A 21,140-nucleotide genomic window follows, 5' to 3' on the forward strand; every position below is an offset into this window, starting at 1 on the left:
TGTGTGGGTCTCCTGGTGGATCCGACAGCTGCTGCTCTCAGCCCGGCTCCTGCTGCCCTCTGCTTCCTCCGTCCTACACCTATGTGCCATGCTGACCTTGTGGCTTCCAGTGTCCCCATCTGCTTGTGTTTGGGGTTCTTGAGGAATATCCTGTAACCTCGTTCTGTTGGCGGTGTTGACCTGGATTTTGGTTTTGCTATCCTTGGAGCTCTGTGTGTCTGTATGGGAGGATTTAGGGAGATTAAACATCTGTCTCATTCCGTCTTTCTCAGCTGGAGTTTTTAGAGGTTCAGCGCTGGTCCCTCTGAGGCTTTGTGTCTCCCCCTCCAGTTATTTGTCATCAGCTCTTTTTTTTGTTAAGGACAATTAATTTATGGTTCCTCAGTTCATCTAATCTTGTGTAAAGTTATAAGGTGGGAATAAAAATACCTTTGTTATTTTATAGATCTTGTATTTGATCACACATTTGTGAAAAATATTGCCTTTACTAATAAAGGAAGATTTAAGACAGCACTTGGCTCCTTCTTCCACGAATTGTTATCCCCAAGAAATTCTAGAACTGAGGCCAGGTACAGTGACTCACACCTATAATCCCAGCACCTTGGGAGGCCGAGGCAGGTGGATCACCTGAGCTCGGGAGTTCAAGACTAGCCTGACCAACATGGAGAAACCCTGACTCTACTAAAAATACAAAATTAGCTGGGTGTGGTGGTGCATGCCTGTAATCACAGCTACTCAGGAAGCTGAGGCAGGCAAATCACTTGAACCCAGGAGGCGGAGGTTGTGGTAAGCCGAGATCGTGCCAATACACTCCAGCCTGGGCAACAAGAGCAAAACTCCATCTCAAAAAAAAAGAAAAGAAAAAAGAAATTCTAGAGCTGTTGCCATTTAAGCTGTAAAATTTAAACCTAGACAAAGGAGAGGAGAAATTGCATTTTTTATTGGATTTAAGGACACGAGTGAGGCCTGCTTTTGTGATTTCATTCCTGTTGGGACTCATCCATTAACAGAAGTTGTGAATAGACTTGAGTTGAAACCGTGTGACCTAAAAACCCCACTTTTCCTTCTGCAATGGGGTTTTGGTTAGGGACAGTGAACGGACTCTTCCTGATGAAAGGAGCTGTGCTGTACAGAGCTGGGCACAGGGTTTCTGCGCTTAAGAAGTGTATAGTGTAGTTCAGGGAAGACAGTTTACTTTATACCATGTATGTGTCAATAATTAAAATATAAAGTATAATCTGATAAAAAAATTTATGGTCGCATTCATTCCTCATTTCAACGACATCCTATATTTGGAGTCCTATATTTGGATCTGTGTGTCCATAGACCATAGTTTGAATGATGCAGCCTCATTTTTACTTTGGAAAATAAGTTCTCTTGAGGCCTAATCAGAGTCACAGGAGCTGGGGGAAAGCCCCTGACTGTGTTTCAGACACTGTGCCAGGCTCGGGGATAGCCCCACCCTGGACAGCACAGTTGTGGACAGGACAGATGGTTCCCCCTTGGTCATGGTGGCACGATGCTGCTTGGGTTCAGGACAGAACCTGAGAGCAGAAAGAAAGCAGAACAGAGGTGCTGCCACTCCGCCGGCCTGTGGGGTAGCAGAAACGGAGTATGGGTTATAGTCTAGATGGAAGCGTGCAGTTGGGAGAGATTTGGGAGGAGAGATGGTGTATCACCATGGAGACCAGTGGTGTGGTGTGGGTGGGATGCTGCTTTCTGGGGTGTGGTGAGTGTAGCAGGGCTGAGGCCCCACGGGAGCAGGAAGTGACAGGACGTTTGCTGTAGGCAGTCCGGCCCCACTGGAGACTTGGGCTGAGGGAGAGGTTGTTTCCCAGCCAGTGTTGGGAAGGTGGCTTTGGAAGGGCATGAGGAATGCACTGGAAATGGAGAGGCCCAGGTGACTTGTCTAGTGGTTAAGGAATGAGGCAGCGGGTGGCGTTTTCAACTATTTGTTAATTTTCAAAGAAACTAACCTTCTGGTGGTTTGAGGCAAGAAGAACCCTGCATGTAAACATCCACAGACATTCACGGCCTTTTGCATACATGTGCACGGCTCGTGGTTTTCATCATTTCACATGTGGTGATGGTTAATGTCCTCTCCTCCTCCTTTGCTTCTGTTTGGTAGGGGACCAAAAGCCAGCCCCTCTTGGAGTTGAACTCTTGCGTGTTGACCAGCCACTCTCCTGTGCTCTGGATGATGTCTGAACACGACCTGGCGGATGTGGTTCAGATTGCAGTGGAAGACCTGAGCCCTGACCACCCAGGTACAGAGCTGTGGGACAGTAGGTCAAATACTATTCTCATTATTCTTGAAAAACCAAAAGCTGCTCCAGTTCTTTTCTTTAAGCAGAAGTCAAAGTAATGCATGCTGTATATGAAAAGTTTAAATCCTAGAGATGTGAACACTGTCGGCCCCTCCCTTCCCTCGTCCCTGCAGCCTCAGCCCCACGTCCCTTCTGGAGGGGGCCCCTGTGACACTTGGTCTCGAGGGCTGTCTCTGCTCCTGCTCCTTGGGTGTGTGTGTGTGTGTTCTACACCCTCTCCCCTGCCCCATCCCTGTGTGCGGCGGCGTGGACCCTTACCATGATGTGTGTGTAATCCCCTGTGTGCGGCATCATGGACCCTTACCATGATGTGTGTGTAATCCCCTGTGTGCGGCGTCGTGGACCCTTACCATGATGTGTGTGTAATCCCGTGTGTGCGGCATCGTGGACCCTTACCATGTTGTGTGTGTAATCCCGTGTGTGCGGCATCGTGGACCCTTACCATGTTGTGTGTGTGATCCCCTGTGTGCGCGTCGTGGACCCTTACCATGTTGTGTGTGTGATCCCGTGTGTGCGGCGTCGTGGACCCTTACCATGTTGTGTGTGTGATCCCCTGTGTGCGGCGTCGTGGACCCTTACCATGTTGTGTGTGTGATCCCCTGTGTGCGGCGTCGTGGACCCTTACCATGTTGTGTGTGTGATCCCCTGTGTGCGGCGTCGTGGACCCTTACCATGATGTGTGTGTGATCCCCTGTGTGCGGCGTCGTGGACCCTTACCATGTTGTGTGTGTGATCCCCTGTGTGCGGCGTCGTGGACCCTTACCATGTTGTGTGTGTGATCCCCTGTGTGCGGCGTCGTGGACCCTTACCATGATGTGTGTGTGATCCCCTGTGTGCGGCGTCGTGGACCCTTACCATGTTGTGTGTGTGATCCCCTGTGTGCGGCGTCGTGGACCTTACCATGTTGTGTGTGTGATCCCCTGTGTGCGGCGTCGTGGACCCTTACCATGTTGTGTGTGTGATCCCCTGTGTGCGGCGTCGTGGACCCTTACCATGTTGTGTGTGTGATCCCCTGTGTGCGGCGTCGTGGACCCTTACCATGTTGTGTGTGTGATCCCCTGTGTGCGGCGTCGTGGACCCTTACCATGATGTGTGTGTGATCCCCTGTGTGCGGCGTCGTGGACCCTTACCATGTTGTGTGTGTGTGATCCCCTGTGTGCGGCGTCGTGGACCCTTACCATGTTGTGTGTGATCCCCTGTGTGCGGCGGCGTGGACCCTTACCATGTTGTGTGTGTGTGATCCCCTGTGTGCGGCGTCGTGGACCCTTACCATGTTGTGTGTGTGATCCCCTGTGTGCGGCGTCGTGGACCTTACCATGATGTGTGTGTGATCCCCTGTGTGCGGCGTCGTGGACCCTTACCATGATGTGTGTGTGATCCCCTGTGTGCGGCGTCGTGGACCCTTACCATGATGTGTGTGTGATCCCCTGTGTGCGGCGTCGTGGACCCTTACCATGATGTGTGTGTGATCCCCTGTGTGCAGTGTCGTGGATCCTTACCATGTTGTGTGTGTAAGTCTGCTCTGTTAGCAACTCCACAGAATTCATTCACAGGTGCCCCCTCCGCAGTTGACTTTTCCCTTCCACGGGGCTCCTGGCATAGTCTGTCTGATTTTTCCTTTATACACAACCCTATAGGGAAGATCCTTGCATATGTATCTTGGCAAATAGAGAAGTTCCCAGAAGTAAAATTGCTACGTGTGTTTAAAATTTTGTTAAGACCTGAGAGGTTCTCTAGAAATGTTTTACTAATTCTTCCACTGACAGTGCTTGAGAACACGTTTTTTTCTACACCTTTGCTAAGGCTGGTAATTTTTAAAAATGATGTTAAAGGCACATGTCTACTTTGAAATCATAAACTTGTTTAAAGGAGACCCTTGAGAAATGAAACCCTAAATTTCAGGAACTTCATCTCTTCATCTGTGAAAACACTTTGTCCACACTTACTGTTTTAAAGAGATTTCTTCTTCTTCTTCTTCTTTCTTCTTTCTTCTTCTTCTTTCTTCTTCCTCCTCCTTCCTCCTCCTCCTTCCTCCTCCTCCTTCCTCCTCCTCCTTCCTCCTCCTCCTTCCTCCTCCTCCTTCCTCCTCCTCCTTCCTCCTCCTTCCTCCTCCTCCCTCCTCTTCTTCCTCTTCTTCTTCTTCTGTAAAGTGGTATGTGTTTTATTGTCCTGTTAAGTTTGAAGTGCCAAGCTCACCACAGTTAAGTCACTGAGTGTTTCGGTTGCCTGGTTATTCTTTCAGGAATGTTCAAATTGAAATGCTGACAATTTATTCCTCCAGAAGAGAGAATTTTCAGAAATCTCAAAAGGAAGTCTGATGTCCGTTCCTATGATCTGTTTGCTCTGTTAGTCGAGAAAACTACCTTTGGAGACTAGTTGTAGTCTGGAAGGGGAGGGAAATAGAAATAGTTTTGGGGTGAGGTGAGCAGTCCCAGGGGAACATGAAGGCAGCATGTCAGGAGTGCTGTTGGTTAGTTTTCCACACGATCACTGCACATTATTTTACAAATCCCTGTTTCTAGTTTAGAAGGCAAATGACAGTGTCTTTAGAAAACATACACTGTAATCTTGTAAAAGAAAAGTGTTCCAGTTACATCATTTCCAGTGATTTCAGAACCATTAAAGTTCTGACAGCCTACTTCCCCAATAAATCTCTCTTTGTAGACTGTGGCCCAAAAAAAGCTTAGAGAAATCATTTCGAATCTTGATTTTATTCCATCTCTGTTCCTTAAATGCCTGAGAACTATGATTTCTTGAGTATTTGTTAAAAGCCTACTGTACACAGAGCTCCTTGGCCTGCCCCAGTACAAAGCCTGCAGTCTCTGACCCAGGAGAAGGTGTGCACAGCTGCAGGCACCTTGGTGTGCCACGCACGTTTGCATTCATTGTGGGTTTAAAGTACTTTCCTCATCTCGAAAGTATACAACTAATACAGTTTAACAGGATAGTCAAGAAAGTAGAAGAAATAAAAATTTTCCATAATCCTACTGGTTGTAGCAGCTTTTAAATTGTTGATGTGTATGTCTTTCCAATTTCTCATTTTTATTTAAAAGAAAGACTTCTAGGATCATCTGACTTGGTGTGTACCGACCATGGCTTGTGCTAACTCTACCTGTCTGAATGCAAAAATTGTGACTTGCATCAGGCCTGTCATTGCAGTTGATTGATTGTGATATCTTTATTTATTTATTTATTTAAGACAGAGTTTTGCTCTGTCGCCAGGCTGGAGTACAGTGGCGTGATCTCGGCTCACTGCAACCTCTGTCTCCTGGATTCAAGCGATTCTCCTGCCTCAGCTTCCCGAGTAGCTGGGATTACAGGCGCCTGCCACCATGACCGGCTAATTTTTGTATTTTCAGTAGAGACAGGGGTTTCACCATGTTGGCCAGGCTGGTCTCGAACTCCTGACCTCAGGTAATCCACTCACCTCGGCCTCCCAAAGTGCTGGGATTACAGGCGTGAGCCACTGCACCCAGCCTGATTGTGATATTTTAAAAATGAACAAGGAGTTATTTTAATTCTAAAAGTAATGCATACAAAATTATAAAAAGCAACACATACAAAAAGCAGCGAAGTACAAAGAAGAAAATAAATGTGACTTGCTGTCCCATTACCTGTGGAGTCATTACTGAAGTTACTGCACGTCTGTCTGCTGCCCTTATGACGAAACTAGCTCTGTGACCCCAGAGAAGTTTTGTAACCTTTCTGGATTTGTTTTCTTCTCAACAAACTAAAAGGTTAGAGTAATAAGTGCGAGGGTCTCTCTGTTCTTCCAGGCCTGGTGTGATGACCAGTTTCCAGTGAGAGTAAAGAGCCTTTGACTGAGGTCCTGAGAACCTTTGACTACCCACAGGCACTTGCGGGCATGGAGTTTGAAAAGTTTCATTACGTGAGAATTGATCTGCAGAGGCTTAGGTGGTGATGGTTGACACGCTCCCTGCCTCTGAGGAATCATGAGGCCGAAGGCAGGGCCATGTGCTGCTTGTGAGCCAACAAGAGTCCTTGGCTTCGGATAATTTCCCACTGGGTAGATCAGATTTGGCTGCTTTTGCCTAGGACCTGTGAGAGGTTCCTGTTAGAACTGTGGGACAATTCTGCATCTTTAAGTTTCAGAGTTTTGAGCAGAATTATCTAGTGTGTACAGGCTTAAAGGCATGGGCATTCTTTTTTGTTTTCCTGTTAAGATCTTCTTTGGAATGTCAATCAATGTAATTCCGAGGGGAGTTGCTTTGGTGGAGGTGGAGGCAGGGACCAGAGAGGCCTCTGCACTTGGCTTTCCTCTAGCACCCGGAGAATCTGAATGCCAGCCAGGAGTGCTTCACCCACATCTGTGGGCAGCCTTGCGTGTAAGGTGCTGGGAGGGTGGTCTGCTCTGGGGTGGGTGCTGTCACCTCGTTGGTGTCACAGTATAAAAGTATAAACAGGTGTGAGCTGAGGCTCTTCCAGGAATGGCTTCCCGAACAAGGTGGCATTTGAGTGGGGCTGGACAGAAGGTGGTTAGATTTCCCTGGTGGAGACGCCTGGAGGGTTGGTAGTATGGGAAGGGCTGGGGCACAGTCCACACCAGCAGAGTGGGGCGGGTGTCATCTGGCCACAGTGAGGTCATCCTGCTTGGCTGTGGCGTGGATGCCTTGAAAGCAGATGGTGTGCCAAAGGTGTGCATGTGCTCAAGGGTATTCCCAGTGGCCTCATTCAGATTTCGGATTTTTTTCTACCAGGAGCATTACAGGAAGCATGCTCATATGTATGCATGTATATAGCATCTATTCGTATATACTGGCATTCATTTTTGTAAATAGTCACACACTGGTATTACTGTTAAAAACTTAAAGCTATTAATATTATAACCTGGATAGTTCCAGCTACTCAGGGGCTGAGGTGGAGGGTCCCTTGAGTACAGGAGTTTGAGTCCAGCCTGGGTGACATAGCAAGACCTCATCTCTTAAAAAACAAAAACAAACAAAACAAACAAACCAAAAAGAAAGATTACTATTAACCCAGAGTCCATGTTTGTTGCTCAGTGAGGAGGAAGGCTGCAGACAGACCTGTTGATGAGGTAGATGGTCTCGCACCTCCCGCATGTGCCCTTTGTTTATCTCGATGTGTGAGTGTGTAGACTAGAGCATGGTAGGAATGCACTAGACAGTTCACACTGTCATTTCAGGCAAGGAGATGAGAAGAAAAAAACACTCAAGGCACAATCTACAATCTTTAGCAAGAACTGTTGACCTTAAACTTCTGTCTATAACTGCAAATATGTAAATTTTTAAAAATTGACTAGGTGAAAGGAAAAGAGAGGACTAGAAGGGTGACAGACAGATAGACATGTGGTTTGCAGAGATGAGGCAGTTGTGGCCGATTTTGGTCTTCGATTTTTGAGGTTATCTTTGACTTTTTGTAGTCAATTTTAGACAAAAGGAAGGAGGTTGGGAGTGGACTGTGGCCGCCCTGAGTTGGGGCCGAGTTGCTTATCCTGTGGGAAGCTGTGGTGATCACCTGAGGCTGGCTGTGTGATGGGGGCAGCTGGTCTCAGCTGTGCCGGGAGGGTTGGGGTTCTGTCACTTAGTGTGTTCAGGTTGAGACTGTTTTGATTATTAGCACCTATGACGATGTGATATTCAGTGTTGTTTTTCCTCTTTCACTTCTGGACCTGCAGTTAGAGTGGCTTTGATTTTGGAATGAGGTGACCAACAGATACAGCTTTATTTTAAAGTGGGGAAGAAATCATTATTATCGATTGGGTTTTATCAAACCAAACAGGGCAGCCCCATAGAGCATTGAGTCAGAAGCTTGCAGATTTGGAGTTAGGATTGACTCAGTGGCACATTAATTGCCCAGTGTCTGGGCTTTTCTTGGGATTAAGGAGTTATCCTATTTTCTGCCTGATTGAGAATAAGTTTAAAAAGGTAAAGTATGAAATAGGTTCTGCTATTTCTCATTCAACCTTAAGGTGTCAGCGCTGTTTACTATCTTAATGTTAAAATAATTCTGTAAAACTTTTCATGTTAAACTTTTTTTTCTCTGTCACCGATTTCAGTTGTTTTGGAGAATCATGTAGTGACAGATGAAGATGAACCTGCTTTGAAACGCCAGCGACTAGAAATCAATTGCCAGGATCCGTCTATAAAGGTAAAAATCTGACTCTGTTCTGTAATGTGTAGTGCACTGCAGATTTCAAGGGCTGCTATAACAAACCACCATCAACGGGATGGCCTAAAAATGTAGCCTCTCAGCTGTGGAGGCCAGAGATCCCAAACCAAGATGCGGGCAGGGTCTGGCTCCCTCCAAAGGTTCTAGAAGGTGGATCCTTCCTGCCTCTTCCAGCTTCTAGTGGCTCCGGGCCTTCCTCACCTTGTGGGGCTCCTTCCAGCTTCTGCCTTCCGCTTCATGTTGCTGCTGCCTTTGTGTGTCTGTGACTGTTTCCCCTTCTTCCTCTAGTAAGGGCTTGTCATTGAATTTAAGGCCCACCCTAATCCAGGTTGATCTCATTGACTAAATTACATCTGCACAGACCCAAAGAGTTTCTAAATTACATCTGCACAGATTCCGAAGAGACCACATGGGTAGATTCTAGCGGTTAGGATGTGGATATACATTTTAGGATGTGGCTGTATCACCAGGCAGCCCACTACAGAAGAGTGTGAGCCATTTTTTTTCTCTTGAGGAGCATGAAGAGTAAGAGTTGTTTACCTTGAGATGCTGCTGAAGGAGCCATCTTCCCACACACCTGCAGGCCCATTTTGGATGGAAGGAAAGTGAACTTTCTACCAGTGATGAATGACTTCTGTGTCTGCCATTTAAGTCACTTAGATTCTAAAGTTTACTGGATGGGGTTCTTCAGAACCGCTCATTCCATTAAGTATTTTTGGATCTTTGAATTTGCTTGATTGGTTCCAGTGTTTGCAGAGTCACAGAGGTAAATACCAGCACATGTGAGAAGTTTATGAGCGCAACACAAAACCAAAGTCACTTTTCATATAATTCCTCTACTTACACAGGGTTTCTACTTGGTCATATTTAATTTGCTTTATTAACAAGGAGAAGCAGTGTAAATGTGTATGAAAAACTTAAAAATAAGTTCACAGTAAAATGCCCGTTTCCAACCAGTCAATAGGATGCGACTCTGTTAGTAAACACTGCGTTTTCATCCCCTAAATAAATGCAGTTGTAATTTTATCGCAGAAGACACACCTGTTACGCACAGCACAGAAATATATAAAGTGGGCAGGAAGCGGCCCCGCCTTTGTCCTTGTCCCACTGTTGAGAAGAGGTTGGGCCCCTTGTTGAATGCGACCTGCGTAGAGTCGTGTGTGGCTCTAGGTTGTTTTATTAGCATATAAGAGAGATTTTCCCCCAAACCCCAGGCAGAATCATTTGTAGTTCAGAATTAAAATAATGTGGGCGCACTGTTCAAAGAATTTGAGAGCCGAACATTTGATGTTCTCCAGTTGGTGAAAATAGTGGGGTTGTCAGTGGCCATTCAGGGATTCAGCCACCCATTGTTGCTTTTCAAGACGACGCATGTTTGTCATGCCATGGACCGTGCTCATTTGTAGGTAAGCTGACTGAGTGTCATCCATGGGCTTGGGTCCACCTGACACCGAGTCTCCTTCCCTCTGTCACATGGGCCTTCGGTGTCACATTCCAACAGAGAGTAGTCAGTCAGGGAGGGTGAATTTCACTTGGTTTCTTTAGCTCCTGTCTGTATCAGCGCCTAGTGGTGGTGAATGTTGCCAGGAGAGGTGGTGACCTGAGAAAAGGTGAGTTGTTGGCCAATATGTGGATTTTCCCTCCTGTAGTGCTGTCCCTGCCACTATGTACACCAGGTTTCCATGCCAGCTTACATGATGTTTGATATCACTGTAATTTTGATACTCTGCAGATACCCTTTAGATCAGAAAGGAGAGTGGGCGTAAGCAGTGCTGTAGGTCAGCCGCAGTTAGTGGGAAAGCCGTTTCAGCTCCTGTGTGGGCCGGCCTCCTGCTCCCCTGCGAATGTGGGCCAGCCTCCCACTCCCCTGCGAATGTGGGCCTGCCTCCTGCTCCCCTGTGTGCAAGCTCCACAGCCAGCTCTCAGTGGCTTCCGCAGTGCCGCCCCTGCTCTCCCGCGCCTACCTCCCCCTTCCTTCTGATGTGTGCACTTTGGGCCCCACACTCTTTAGGCCGTGGGCAGAAAAGGAGAGAGAAAAGACGAAACACAAATTCTGTGCTATTTTCAGCTGTTGATTCTTAAGGCAGGTGCCAGCCTTCCTGACTACTAAGCAGGGCTGGTGGGCACTCCCCCAACTTGCCCCTCCCTAGCCCCGAAGGAGTGTCCTTCTGTCTGCTGGTGAGACCTGGTGGAGGGTGTCTCTTTTGCCCAGTGAATTCCTGCGTGATTAACACGTTTCCACATGTGGTCCTGGCGGCTCCTGGCTGGGACAGCCATTGGGGAAATGAAGTTCTTCCCTTTCTGCTTTGTGTGTTTCTCTGTTCCTTGGGTTTGGAGTCCGACACATCACTGCTCACTGGGGTTACTTGGAGTTAGGAATCTGGAGGAGACTCAGCCGGAAAGGTCAGACGTGGAGCCCGGCTTTGCCGACCACTAGGTGGCAAGCTTGCCGCTCAGGAGCCCCACGGGAGCCTCAGGACCGAATCCGTCAGGGCCACAGGGGATCCAATCACCGTTTCCGATTAGGCAGCTTCCGATCAGGCAGCGGGGTGTGATGTGAATGTGCATGGCCTGTGGCTTTTATGCTGTTTTGATGTTAGGTGTAATCTGTTTTTATTGAGAAGATTTGACTAGTTTTTGTGTAAATTTACTGGTTAATAATAGCATATAAAAGTACATACTTTTTAAAAATTAAGTGGACTTAACTAAGAATTGCAACTGCACATAGAAGTGAAACCATGATTAAATCCTCACATCTCAAACAGGACGTGTGACTCGTGTGTAAAGTGGGAACTCGTTACTCTCATGCTTCTGGCTCGTAGCTAACGAGCCAGTTCCAGTGTGGAGATCGTCCTGTCCGAATCGATGGAGTTGAGATCAGGAAATAGCTGTTCGGTGTTTCTTGGGGTTGTCTTCTTACAGTTCAGGAGATCCTTCCTAAAGCCGGTCTTTTTTCACTTCCAGTCATTCCTGTATTCCATCAACCAGACAATCTGCTTGCGGCTGGATAGCATTGAAGCCAAGTTGCAGGCCCTGGAGGCCACTTGTAAATCCTTAGAGGAAAAGCTGGATCTGGTCACGAACAAGCAGCACAGCCCCATCCAGGTTCCCATGGTGGCCGGCTCCCCTCTCGGGGCAACCCAGACGTGCAACAAAGTGCGATGGTAAGAACAGACCAGGGTGCCGGGGCCTTCAGGTCACTTGGGGAGAAGAGGGTCACCTCCTCACCCAGGCCCGCAGCTTAGTAGCTCAGTTTGCTGGAGATGCGCGGTGTCTGCCTCAGCAGTCTCAGCAGTTTCTAACTAAAGCTGAGTTTAGTTAGACCGAAACCGAGCATGTGGCATCCTGCCAGGACGACCTGAAGTCATCCTCACGTGTCCTTTCCACGAAAAGCAGACCCGTGCACCTTTTCTTTGGAACTAACCCACCCAGTCCTAGAAGATGTTTATGTGCTTTCCTTTTTCCTGCTCTACCTGGCTAGTCTTTAGATATGTTTTTCTTCATATGTGGTGTTTATACATTTCACGTGACTATACCAAACTTTCCATTCAAGCCTGCAGTTTTTATTTTGCTTATTTTTAAAAAGTAGAGTCTAATCTTAGAAAGCTGTGTGGTAGTTTGTGAACTGCTTGAGTAGAACCTTTATGATGTCTTAGAAAGTCTCGGAGCTGCTTGGTGTCCACTCATCCAAGGCTTCTTGTCAGATGCTCCAGCTGGCAACTTGTGCTGAAGCTCAGGCTCTGGCGTTGCTAGCCTTCCCCACACCTGACCAGAAAGAAGTCCTGCTTAAGGCCGTGGACACGGCATGGCTTTGTGCTTGACGAGGAGCCTTTTGACTGAGCGCTGCTGTCTTCAGGTTCCCTGGTCTGGCCACGGCCTTCTGCCCAGTGTGTCTGGGAGGAGAGAGAATGATGGGACGGCAGCGGTGGGGCCGGGACATGTGGACATGTGGATGCCGAGGGATGGGAGCCGCAGCAAGCCTGGGAGGACTGTTGGGACCTTGCCGCCCATGTGTGCTGGCGGCTGGCGCTGGGTGAGGTGCTTTGTGGACCTTGCCAGGGAGTGTGGGAAGAGAGAGCAGGGGCTCCTTGGCTGGCTGGGCGTGGGTGTTCATGAACATACTCTAGTACCGAGGTGGCTGGCCGTCCTGGCTTGTCCGGGGGCAGCTGCAGCTGATGGCTGCCGTGCTAGCTGAAGCACTGGTGCCTCTTGGAACTGTCAGGCGTGCCGGGGGTTTAGGAAACGCTGCCCCGCCCTCCAAGCTCCGCCGCTGCTGGTGGAATTGGCGTTTCAGTTCGCAGGCGGGAGGTGGGGAGCGTTCGCGTGCTCCGCTGAGACGGGGCCTTCGCTCTGCACCTATGCTGTCACTCACGCGTTTCCCCCCAGCAGAGCTTTGTTTACCGTGCCCTCTGTGCAGGGACGCTGTTGGGCTCTCAGGTCAGCTGTGCAAAGCTGTTGGACCCAATGCCTTTTTTTTTAAGGATAGTTTTTTGGGGTAATGTCCTCTTACCCTAAAATGCAGTGTTTAGAAAATATAACTTATGTCTCAAAAAAGAAAAAAGAAAATGTAATTTATAACCTAAATTACATGTGTTGCGTCCTGGTGACCGGGGGTGGTCCCTGCAGACGGACCCAGGTGTGACACTGGGAGTTCAGCCCCCCGCTGCTGATGGAATGTTACAGAATAGTGAGCAGTTGCTAATGAACTTTCAAATAAAGCAAACTATAATTTTTTCTAGACTTATGTAATCGTTGAATTCATGGAAAATTCAAGTCATAGTAAGACCGTGCAAAAATGTTTTGTGTGTAAATGTTGAATAGAGTAAGTTTCTGAGTTCAGAGAGTTAGAAGCCTGTTTTCCACTCATGAAGTTCTGGTTCATTGTAAGTTTTGTGCGTGGAGAGTTTTTGTTGGGTGAGACTGTCTCACTCATTGAAGGACGTCTCAACCTCCCTTACCTCTGCCTGCCAAATTCCAGTACTCTCTGAATCTTGACCACCAAATGTGTCCCACGGGATCTCAAAGCACCCCTGGGCTGCATTGAGAACCATTGTTCTAAGGAAGTAAACACAAGGATGAACAAACCACTCCTGTCCCTGGAGCCTTGTGTGCCAGAGGATGGCTGCCCATCACGTGTCACTTGTCACTTTGTGCCAGTGCTGGGCAGGTCATTGTCACCACTTGGGAAAAGGGTTGACAGAATCAGTGGTGAGATTCCACCACTGCCAACGTGTGACGGGGAGAGAAGCCCCTGTGTGAAGCACTCCAAAGGCTGGAGCATGGTTTCCGTCGTGGGCTGGCCTTGAGGGTGCCGTGTTTGGATTCCATCTGCATGGGGTGGAGCTCGGGCCTCCGGCTGGTACAGTTGCCCTGACGGACACTGGGGTGACCTTGGCCAAGTCACGCATTCATTTCCATCTGAGTTTCTAGTTTCCTCATCTTTAAAAAGGAGATGAGAGGAAGAGGACCTGGAGCTCCTCTGGGGCTGCTTCAGCCCAGGGTCCTCCTGCTTTCTGAGGGTAGCGGTGTCTGTGCTCACGAAAACACATCCATGGGGTGGATGTTAGCCACAGACCTGCCGTGGCAGAAATCCCCCATGCTTCTCTCTGCGTGTCAACAAGCAGTGAAATAAGAGTAAAGTTGCCTAATACTGACTCAGATGCACAATCCAGTTAACCCAGATGTGTGAGATCTTCTGGTTTGAAAGCACTGTATTGGCAAGGCAAAATCAACCTATTGTAGAATATATTTTTTGTATGTCAGCATGGGGGTTATTAATATTGCTAATAAAACCATTATTTGTAAAAATTAAGATTAATAGAAGAATCGTTCTTCTATTTTCTCATAGCTTTAAATAGGATAAAAATATATTCTATTTGAAATCCTATTTAAAATATATCCTATGCAATATCACAAGAAAACGGAGGAATGGTTTCCTTTTTTTTGAGACTCTGCTCTGTCACCCAGGCTGGAGTGCAGTGGTGTGATCTTGGCTCACTGCAACCTCTGCTTCCCAGGTTCAAGCAATTCTCCTGCCTCAGCCTCCCGAGTAGCTGGGATTACAGGCATGCACCACGCCGCCTGCTTAATTTTTGTAATTTTAGAAGAGACAGGGTTTCACCACGTTAGCCAGGCTGGTCTTGAACTCCTGACCTTAGGTGGTCCACCCTCCTTGGCCTCCCAAAGTGCTGGGATTACAGGCGTGAGCCACCATGCCTGGTGGAAAGTTTTAAATGTGGTATATTTGAATGACTTTTAAAGGAGGAGGCTGGGTGCGATGGCTCACACTTATAATTCCAGCACTTTGGAAGGCCAAGATGGAAGGATCACTTGAACCCAGGAGTTCCAGACCAGCATGGGCAACATAGTGAGACTCCCATCTCTACAAAAAAATAAAAGAATTAGCTTGGCACAGTGGCATCTGCCTATAATCCCTTAGGAGGCTGAGGTGGGAGGATTGCTTGAGCCTGGGAGGGTGAGACTATGGTGAGCTGTGACTGTGCCACTGCACTCCAGGCTGAGCGAGGCCCTAACTCAAAAAAAAAAAAAAAACAACAAAAACAAAAAGGGTGTTATTGAGTCTGGCATTTCTTTCCATATAAGTTCTTTTTAAAAGACAGTCTCACTCTGTCATGCAGGCTGGAGTACAGTGGTGCAATCTCGGCTCACTGCAACCTCTCCCTCCCAGGTTCAAGTGATTCTCCTACCTCAGCCTCCCGAGTAGCTGGAACTATAGGTGCATGCTACTGTGCCTGGCTAATTTTTGTATTTTTTATAGGGATGGGGTTTTGCCATGTTGGCCAGGCTGGTATCTTTCCATATAAGTCCTGAAAATTAGAAATAAAAATTGCCAACAGTTGAGAGCTGTTGACAGAAAATTGTGGGAGAGAAGTAGCAGATAAGAACTTACTCCCGGCCGGGCGCGGTGGCTCAAGCCTGTAATCCCAGCACATTGGGAGGCTGAGACAGGCGGATCACGAGGTCAGGAGATCGAGACCATCCTGGCTAACATAGTGAAACCCCGTCTCTACTAAAAAATAAAAAAAACTAGCCGGGCGAAGTGGTGGGCGCCTGTAGTCCCAGCTACTCGGGAGGCTGAGGCAGGAGAATGGCATAAACCCAGGAGGCAGAGCTTGCAGTGAGCTGAGATCCGGCCACTGCACTCCAGCCTGGGCGACAGAGCAAGACTCTGTCTTAAAAAAAAAAAAAAAAGAACTTACTCCCATTATGTCAATGAAAAAAAGTATGTTTAAATTAGAAAGTTACTAATTTGTAAACACATATGAGTGAATGAGAATTGTCTGTCTAAAATGTGGGGCAGTGGAACTTTGAAAAGGAAAAGTCTCCAAACAAAGTTAAAAATTGGTTAGCATTCCAAATAATAAGGTGCTTCTATGGATTATTTATTTTGGGACTCAGATATTTTGAGATGGGAGTCTCGCTCTGTCGCCCAGGCTGGAGTGCAATGGCATGCTCTCGGCTCACTGCAACCTCTGCCTCCTGGGTTCAAGTGATTCTCCTGCCTCAGCCTCCTGAGTAGCTGGGATTACAGGCGCACGCCACCACGCCTGGCTAATTTTTTTTTTTTTTTTAATTAGAAACGGGGTTTTACCATGTTGGCCAGGCTGGTCTCGAACTCCTGACCTCGTGATCTGCCCGCCTTGGCCTCCCAAAGTGCTGGGATTACAGGTGTGAGCCACCACCCCCGGCCGGGACTCAGGTATTTTAAATGAAGATTAGGAGTATGTGAGTCACGGATAGTATTATATCCAAATCATATGCTGTTAAAATAGCCCAGGGTTCCCAGGGCTCACTCCTTGCTGTGAGGGATTAGCTGGGAAATCCGAGTGTAATCTTACAGCACAGATGCAGACACCTTAAGGGGCTTTGAGTTGTGATGAGGCCCCCGGAGAAAGGGCGAGAAGCTGCCCCCTGCGGTGTCACTTGCCCTTCTGTTTAGAGCGGCTGCATCTGCTCAGAGCCAGCCCAACCTTCAACGGCGGGCACAGCCTTGCAGCAGCAGGGGCGTCACTGAGGCCCCCTGTCTGTGTGTGGAAATCCACCCCACCTGTGGGTTATTTCTCATTAAAACTGACTTGCGCTAGTCTGTGCTATCAGTGCTGAGAGCTGATGAGTTTTTCCTTTTACTCTCTGGAACACAAAAAGGCAGTGGAGTACCGCTTGCCTCACTTGGCATTTTGGATCCAGATTTTTGGGTTCTACACCTGAATGAGATTCTTTAAATAACTTCGAGAACAAAGGAAAGAAAAAGAAAGCCCTTTTTATTTGAAGCTAAAGTTGAATCATTGTAATAAAAACGCGAGTCACCTGGATGGGCCTCATCCAACAGCCATCATCCACTTGGGGACAAGAAAAATGGTCTTTTAATTTTTGTAGGTAGGTGCTTATTTTCTTCCTGCAGGTGTGCAGAATTTTGCTTCATTGCAATTTTGATGTAGCAGCCTGAGATTTTAACTTTAAAGATGTTTGGGCCTGTCTTCTGAATGCTAGTGTGGACAGGTCAGTTGGGGCATTACGTCACATGGCCTGCAGGGATTCAGGGCACGCACATGTTCACACTTATACAAGTAAATGTTAGCATCCTTTGTCTGCGTGCTTCCAAGCTGGACAGACAGTGGTGTGAATAGGATGCAGCAGAGCATGGAGTGTTGCCCATCAGGGGATGCAGGCCCGCATGGCTGTGCACATCCAGGACATAGGGCGGGTGACAGGGCTCTGTGTGCTCAGCACACCTGTGGAGTTGGCTGCTGGGCAGCTCAGACTGCAGCTCACAGCCCAGGATTTTCTGCTTTGTTTTCATTCACTGAACATACTGACTGACTCGCAAAATTATTTTTAAAAATAAAAACAAGCTAATTTTATTTTAGTTTAATTAAAAAATAGATTTTAAAAATCTGCTTTTTAAAGCCATAGATGTTTGTCTTTAAGAACATTAAAGAATTAAGAACTAGCATGTTTCTACAATTTTACAACAATTATAAACCATAGGCTTCTGTATAATACTAGTTCTGGAAATTTTTAAAAGTGTGATTTCTTTTAAAGTATGTCGTCCAGAGATGGGTCATGTAAGACTCAATGGGGGAGAAATTGTTCTTTTCCTCAGGACTGACTGTTGACCTGTGGAGAATTCAAATATTTGCTTAAGGAAAGATTTTAATTCCCTCTAGTATGCTGGCTGCTGACTCTGTTTCATTTCCTAGAGGGTCTTTTATTTTGTTTTGTTTCCTAGAGCATCTTTTATCTATTATGTGGATAGATATTCATGGAAAGGCTGCTGTGGTGTTGTGTAGAGTCAGGCCTCGTTCTGAGCATCTCTGTTCTGGCATGGGAGCACCAGAGTTCTTGGCCAGGGTCAACCAGTCTTTTCAATTTTGGGTCATTGACATTCCCAGTCAAAATTATAGCATTTCGTAGTCTTTAGAATCTGACAAACTCAAGGGAGAGCTGCTTGAATTGTGAAGAAATGGTCTGGTCTCAGCTAAGATGGTTTTGTTTAATTCTTTTCTTATTTAATAATTGAATTTTGGTTGCTTGCATTTAATTTCATGTACATGTGATTTCTCTTCCTGACTGGACTAGAGTACCTTGCACAGCTGCCTATTTTTGATGACCTAATTGTGATACCTTCTACATGCTCGGGCTGAGTGCTAGCCAAAGAAAACATACAGTTTACATACATACAACTTCCGGAATTATTCACATAATCGTATGCTTTAGAGATACAATCTAATAACCAGACTAATGAGAAACATAAATTTAAATGTTGTAATGATAATGCACATTCTAATAATCTGGAGCACTTCTCTAGTTTTAGAATAACTCATAACTCATTGGGATTGTATTGAATCTGTGGATCAATTTGGGGGAATTGCCAACTTAACAGTATTGAGTATTCTGATTCATGAATATGGTATGTCTCTCCATTTATGCAGGTCTTTAATTTATCTTAGCAGTGTTATACAGTTTTCAGTGTTCAACTCCTGTACATATTTCGTTACATTTATCTCTGAGTACTTCATACTTACAGATGCTATCATAAATGGTATTGTATTTTACATTTCAGTATCCAGTTGTTCATTGGAAGGATATAGCAGTACAATAGATTTTTCTTTACTGACCTTTATCCTGTGCCATTTCTAAATGAACTTGTTTTATATTTTCTGTAGGATTTAAAAAAAGTATATACATAATTATGTTGCCTTTAAATAGAGTTTTGCTTCTTCCTATAGAATTTCTATACCTTCCCTTCTTTTAATGTGCTGGACATGATCTTTATTTCGGTGCATTTTCTTCATAACAATATTTTTGCCTTATTCCTGATCTTTGAGTGAAAGCATCCAGCCTTTCACCATTAGGTCTGATGTTGCCTGTACCTTTTTCCCAGATGCTGTTTATCAGGTTGAAGAAGTTTCCTTCTGTGCTTTGTTTCATGGGAGTTTTTCGCATGAACGAACGGACATTGAATTTTCACATGCCTTTTCTGTATCTTCCCAAGATGATGGTATGGTGTTCCTTTTTGATTCTTTTGTGTTTTTTTTTTTTTTTTTGAGACAGAGTCTTGCTCTGTCGCCCAGGCTGGAGTGCAGTGGCCGGATCTCAGCTTACTGCAAGCTCTGCCTCCTGGGTTTACGCCGTTCTCCTGCCTCAGCCTCCCGTGTAGCTGGGACTACAGGCGCCCGCCACCTCGCCCAGCTAGTTTTTTGTATTTTTTAGTAGAGACGAGGTTTTACCGTGTTAGCTAGGATGGTCTCGATCTCCTGACCTTGTGATCCGCCCGTCTCGGCCTCCCAAAGTGCTGGGATTACAGGCTTGAGCCACCGCGCCCGGCCTGATTCTTTTGTTAAAGTGAATTACACCGATTTCGAATGCTAACCGAACCTTGCATTTCTATTATCATAAACCTGACTTGATCTCCGTGTATTCTGCTTTTGCTATATTGATGTTTATATGTGTATATTTATATAAACTGTAAGCTCCACCTCCTGGGATCACACCATTCTCCTGCCTCAGCCTCCTGAGTAGCTGGGACTATAGGCGCCCGCCACCACGCCCGGCTAATTTTTTGTATTTGTAGTAGAGACAGGGTTTCACCCTGTTAGCCAGGATGGTCTCGATCTCCTGACCTTGTGATCCACCCGCCTCGGCCTCCTAAGGTATTGGGATTACAGGCGTGAGTCACTGCGCCTGGCTGATCAGTTTTCTAATATTTAATGAAGAGTTTTTGCGTCTGTTTGTGGGATGTGTTAGTCTGCAGTTTTTTTTTTTTTTTTTACCCTGTCTTTGTTTTGTTATCAGGATAATGCTGACCTCAGCAACGGAGCTGGGAAGCTGCCCCTCATTGTCTATTTTCTGAAAATGTTTCTGTGAGATTTTTATTTCTTTTTAAAAATTTGATAGAATTTCCCAGTGAAGCCTAGGTTTTTAATAATAAATTCAATTATTTTAATAAGTATAGGTGTCTCTAATAAATATAGAAGCAGCACACACTGCTCCTCATGGTGCGCACTGTTTGTTTTCATGTCCGCGGGTCCATGGGACGCGCTGTTGCCAAAGCCTCCCTGGCTCCTCTGATCCGTGACCGTTTCTCACACTTCCTTGTTTTTGGCGACTTTTTGAGGATCTTTGGGGTCGGGTATTTTGTAGGATGTGCTTCTGTTGGAATTTGTCTCCTGACTAGACTGGGGTCACGGGTTTTGGGGAGGAAGGACACAGAGGTGAAGTCCTTCTCGTCACATCCTGTCCCGGCCAGCACCATCAGCAGGACTCAGTGCTTGATGCGGATGTGGATCACCTGGCTGCGGTGTGCTCTTCAGCATCTTCCACAGTCAGGTGACCCTTGCCACTTTCATCCTGTACTTTGGAAGGAAGCCGCTGTGCCCATCACCCGGTTGTGGAGTGGTGAGTTGTGTGCCGCCTCCTCGAGGGTGGAGTGTCACAGATACTGTTGTTAGTCTACCCGGGAGGCTTGTCTCTTCTTTCCCAGTGATTCATTTATTCACTTGTCTGTTTCCATCAGCGTCTGCTCATGGAGATGTACTTTACACTGTGGGTTAGAATCCACTTCTGCTTCATTCTGGTGCTCACATCCTTCCAGCTTTGGCCACTGGCAGCTTGTCAGTTGGCTCCTGTGCCCCTTGACATTCCCTCCATTCCCTCTTCATTGTAGGTGTTTCATCGTTAGTGTTTTTTTTTTTTTTCTTTTGAGACAGAGATTTGCTCTTGTTGCCCAGGCTGGAGTGCAGTGGGGCGATCTCTTACTGTAACCTCCGCTTCCTGGGTTCAAGCAATTCTCCTGCCTCAGCCTCCCAAGTAGCTGGGATTACAGGCCTTGCCACCACACCCGGCTAACTTTGTATTTATATTAGAAACAGGGTTTCACCATGTTGGCCAGGCTGGTCTTGAACTCCTGACCTCAGGTGATCCACCTGCCTTGGCCTCCCAAAATACTGGGATTACAGATGTGAGCCACCATGCCTGGCCTGAGTACTTTTTACTTGCACAGCACTACCAAATGGTTCTCCTGGCTCATTGTGAGTGCCTTTCCCAGCCTAGAATCAGCTGTTTCTCTGTGAATTGAAAAATGACGTTAGAGACCAGGATGTGGTGCGCGGAGGGCCCTGGCGTTAGAGACCGGGATGCAGT

General features: G+C 46.7%; 1 protein-coding gene across 26 annotated transcripts in view; it reads left to right on the forward strand.

Moving 5' to 3' along the window:
* BANP (BTG3 associated nuclear protein) overlaps positions 1-21,140 on the forward strand; it is a 127,987-nt gene that overhangs the window by 21,133 nt on the left and 85,714 nt on the right. For 14 of the 26 annotated variants that reach the window (XM_033219287.1, XM_033219295.1, XM_033219289.1 and 11 more), the window contains 3 exons: positions 2,129-2,285; positions 8,365-8,456; positions 11,442-11,641. In XM_033219287.1, coding sequence (XP_033075178.1) covers positions 2,198-2,285; positions 8,365-8,456; positions 11,442-11,641 — 380 coding nt within the window. In that variant the 5' untranslated portion in view covers positions 2,129-2,197. Of the gene's footprint in view, positions 1-2,128; positions 2,290-5,931; positions 6,065-8,364; positions 8,457-11,441; positions 11,642-21,140 lie in introns of those variants that run through there. The other 12 variants (XM_033219292.1, XM_033219293.1, XM_033219296.1 and 9 more) reach the window with 4 other exon arrangements.

This window comes from Trachypithecus francoisi, unplaced genomic scaffold (assembly GCF_009764315.1).
Source record: "Trachypithecus francoisi isolate TF-2019V2 unplaced genomic scaffold, Tfra_2.0 Lachesis_group10, whole genome shotgun sequence".
NCBI classification, from domain to species: domain Eukaryota; kingdom Metazoa; phylum Chordata; class Mammalia; order Primates; family Cercopithecidae; genus Trachypithecus; species Trachypithecus francoisi.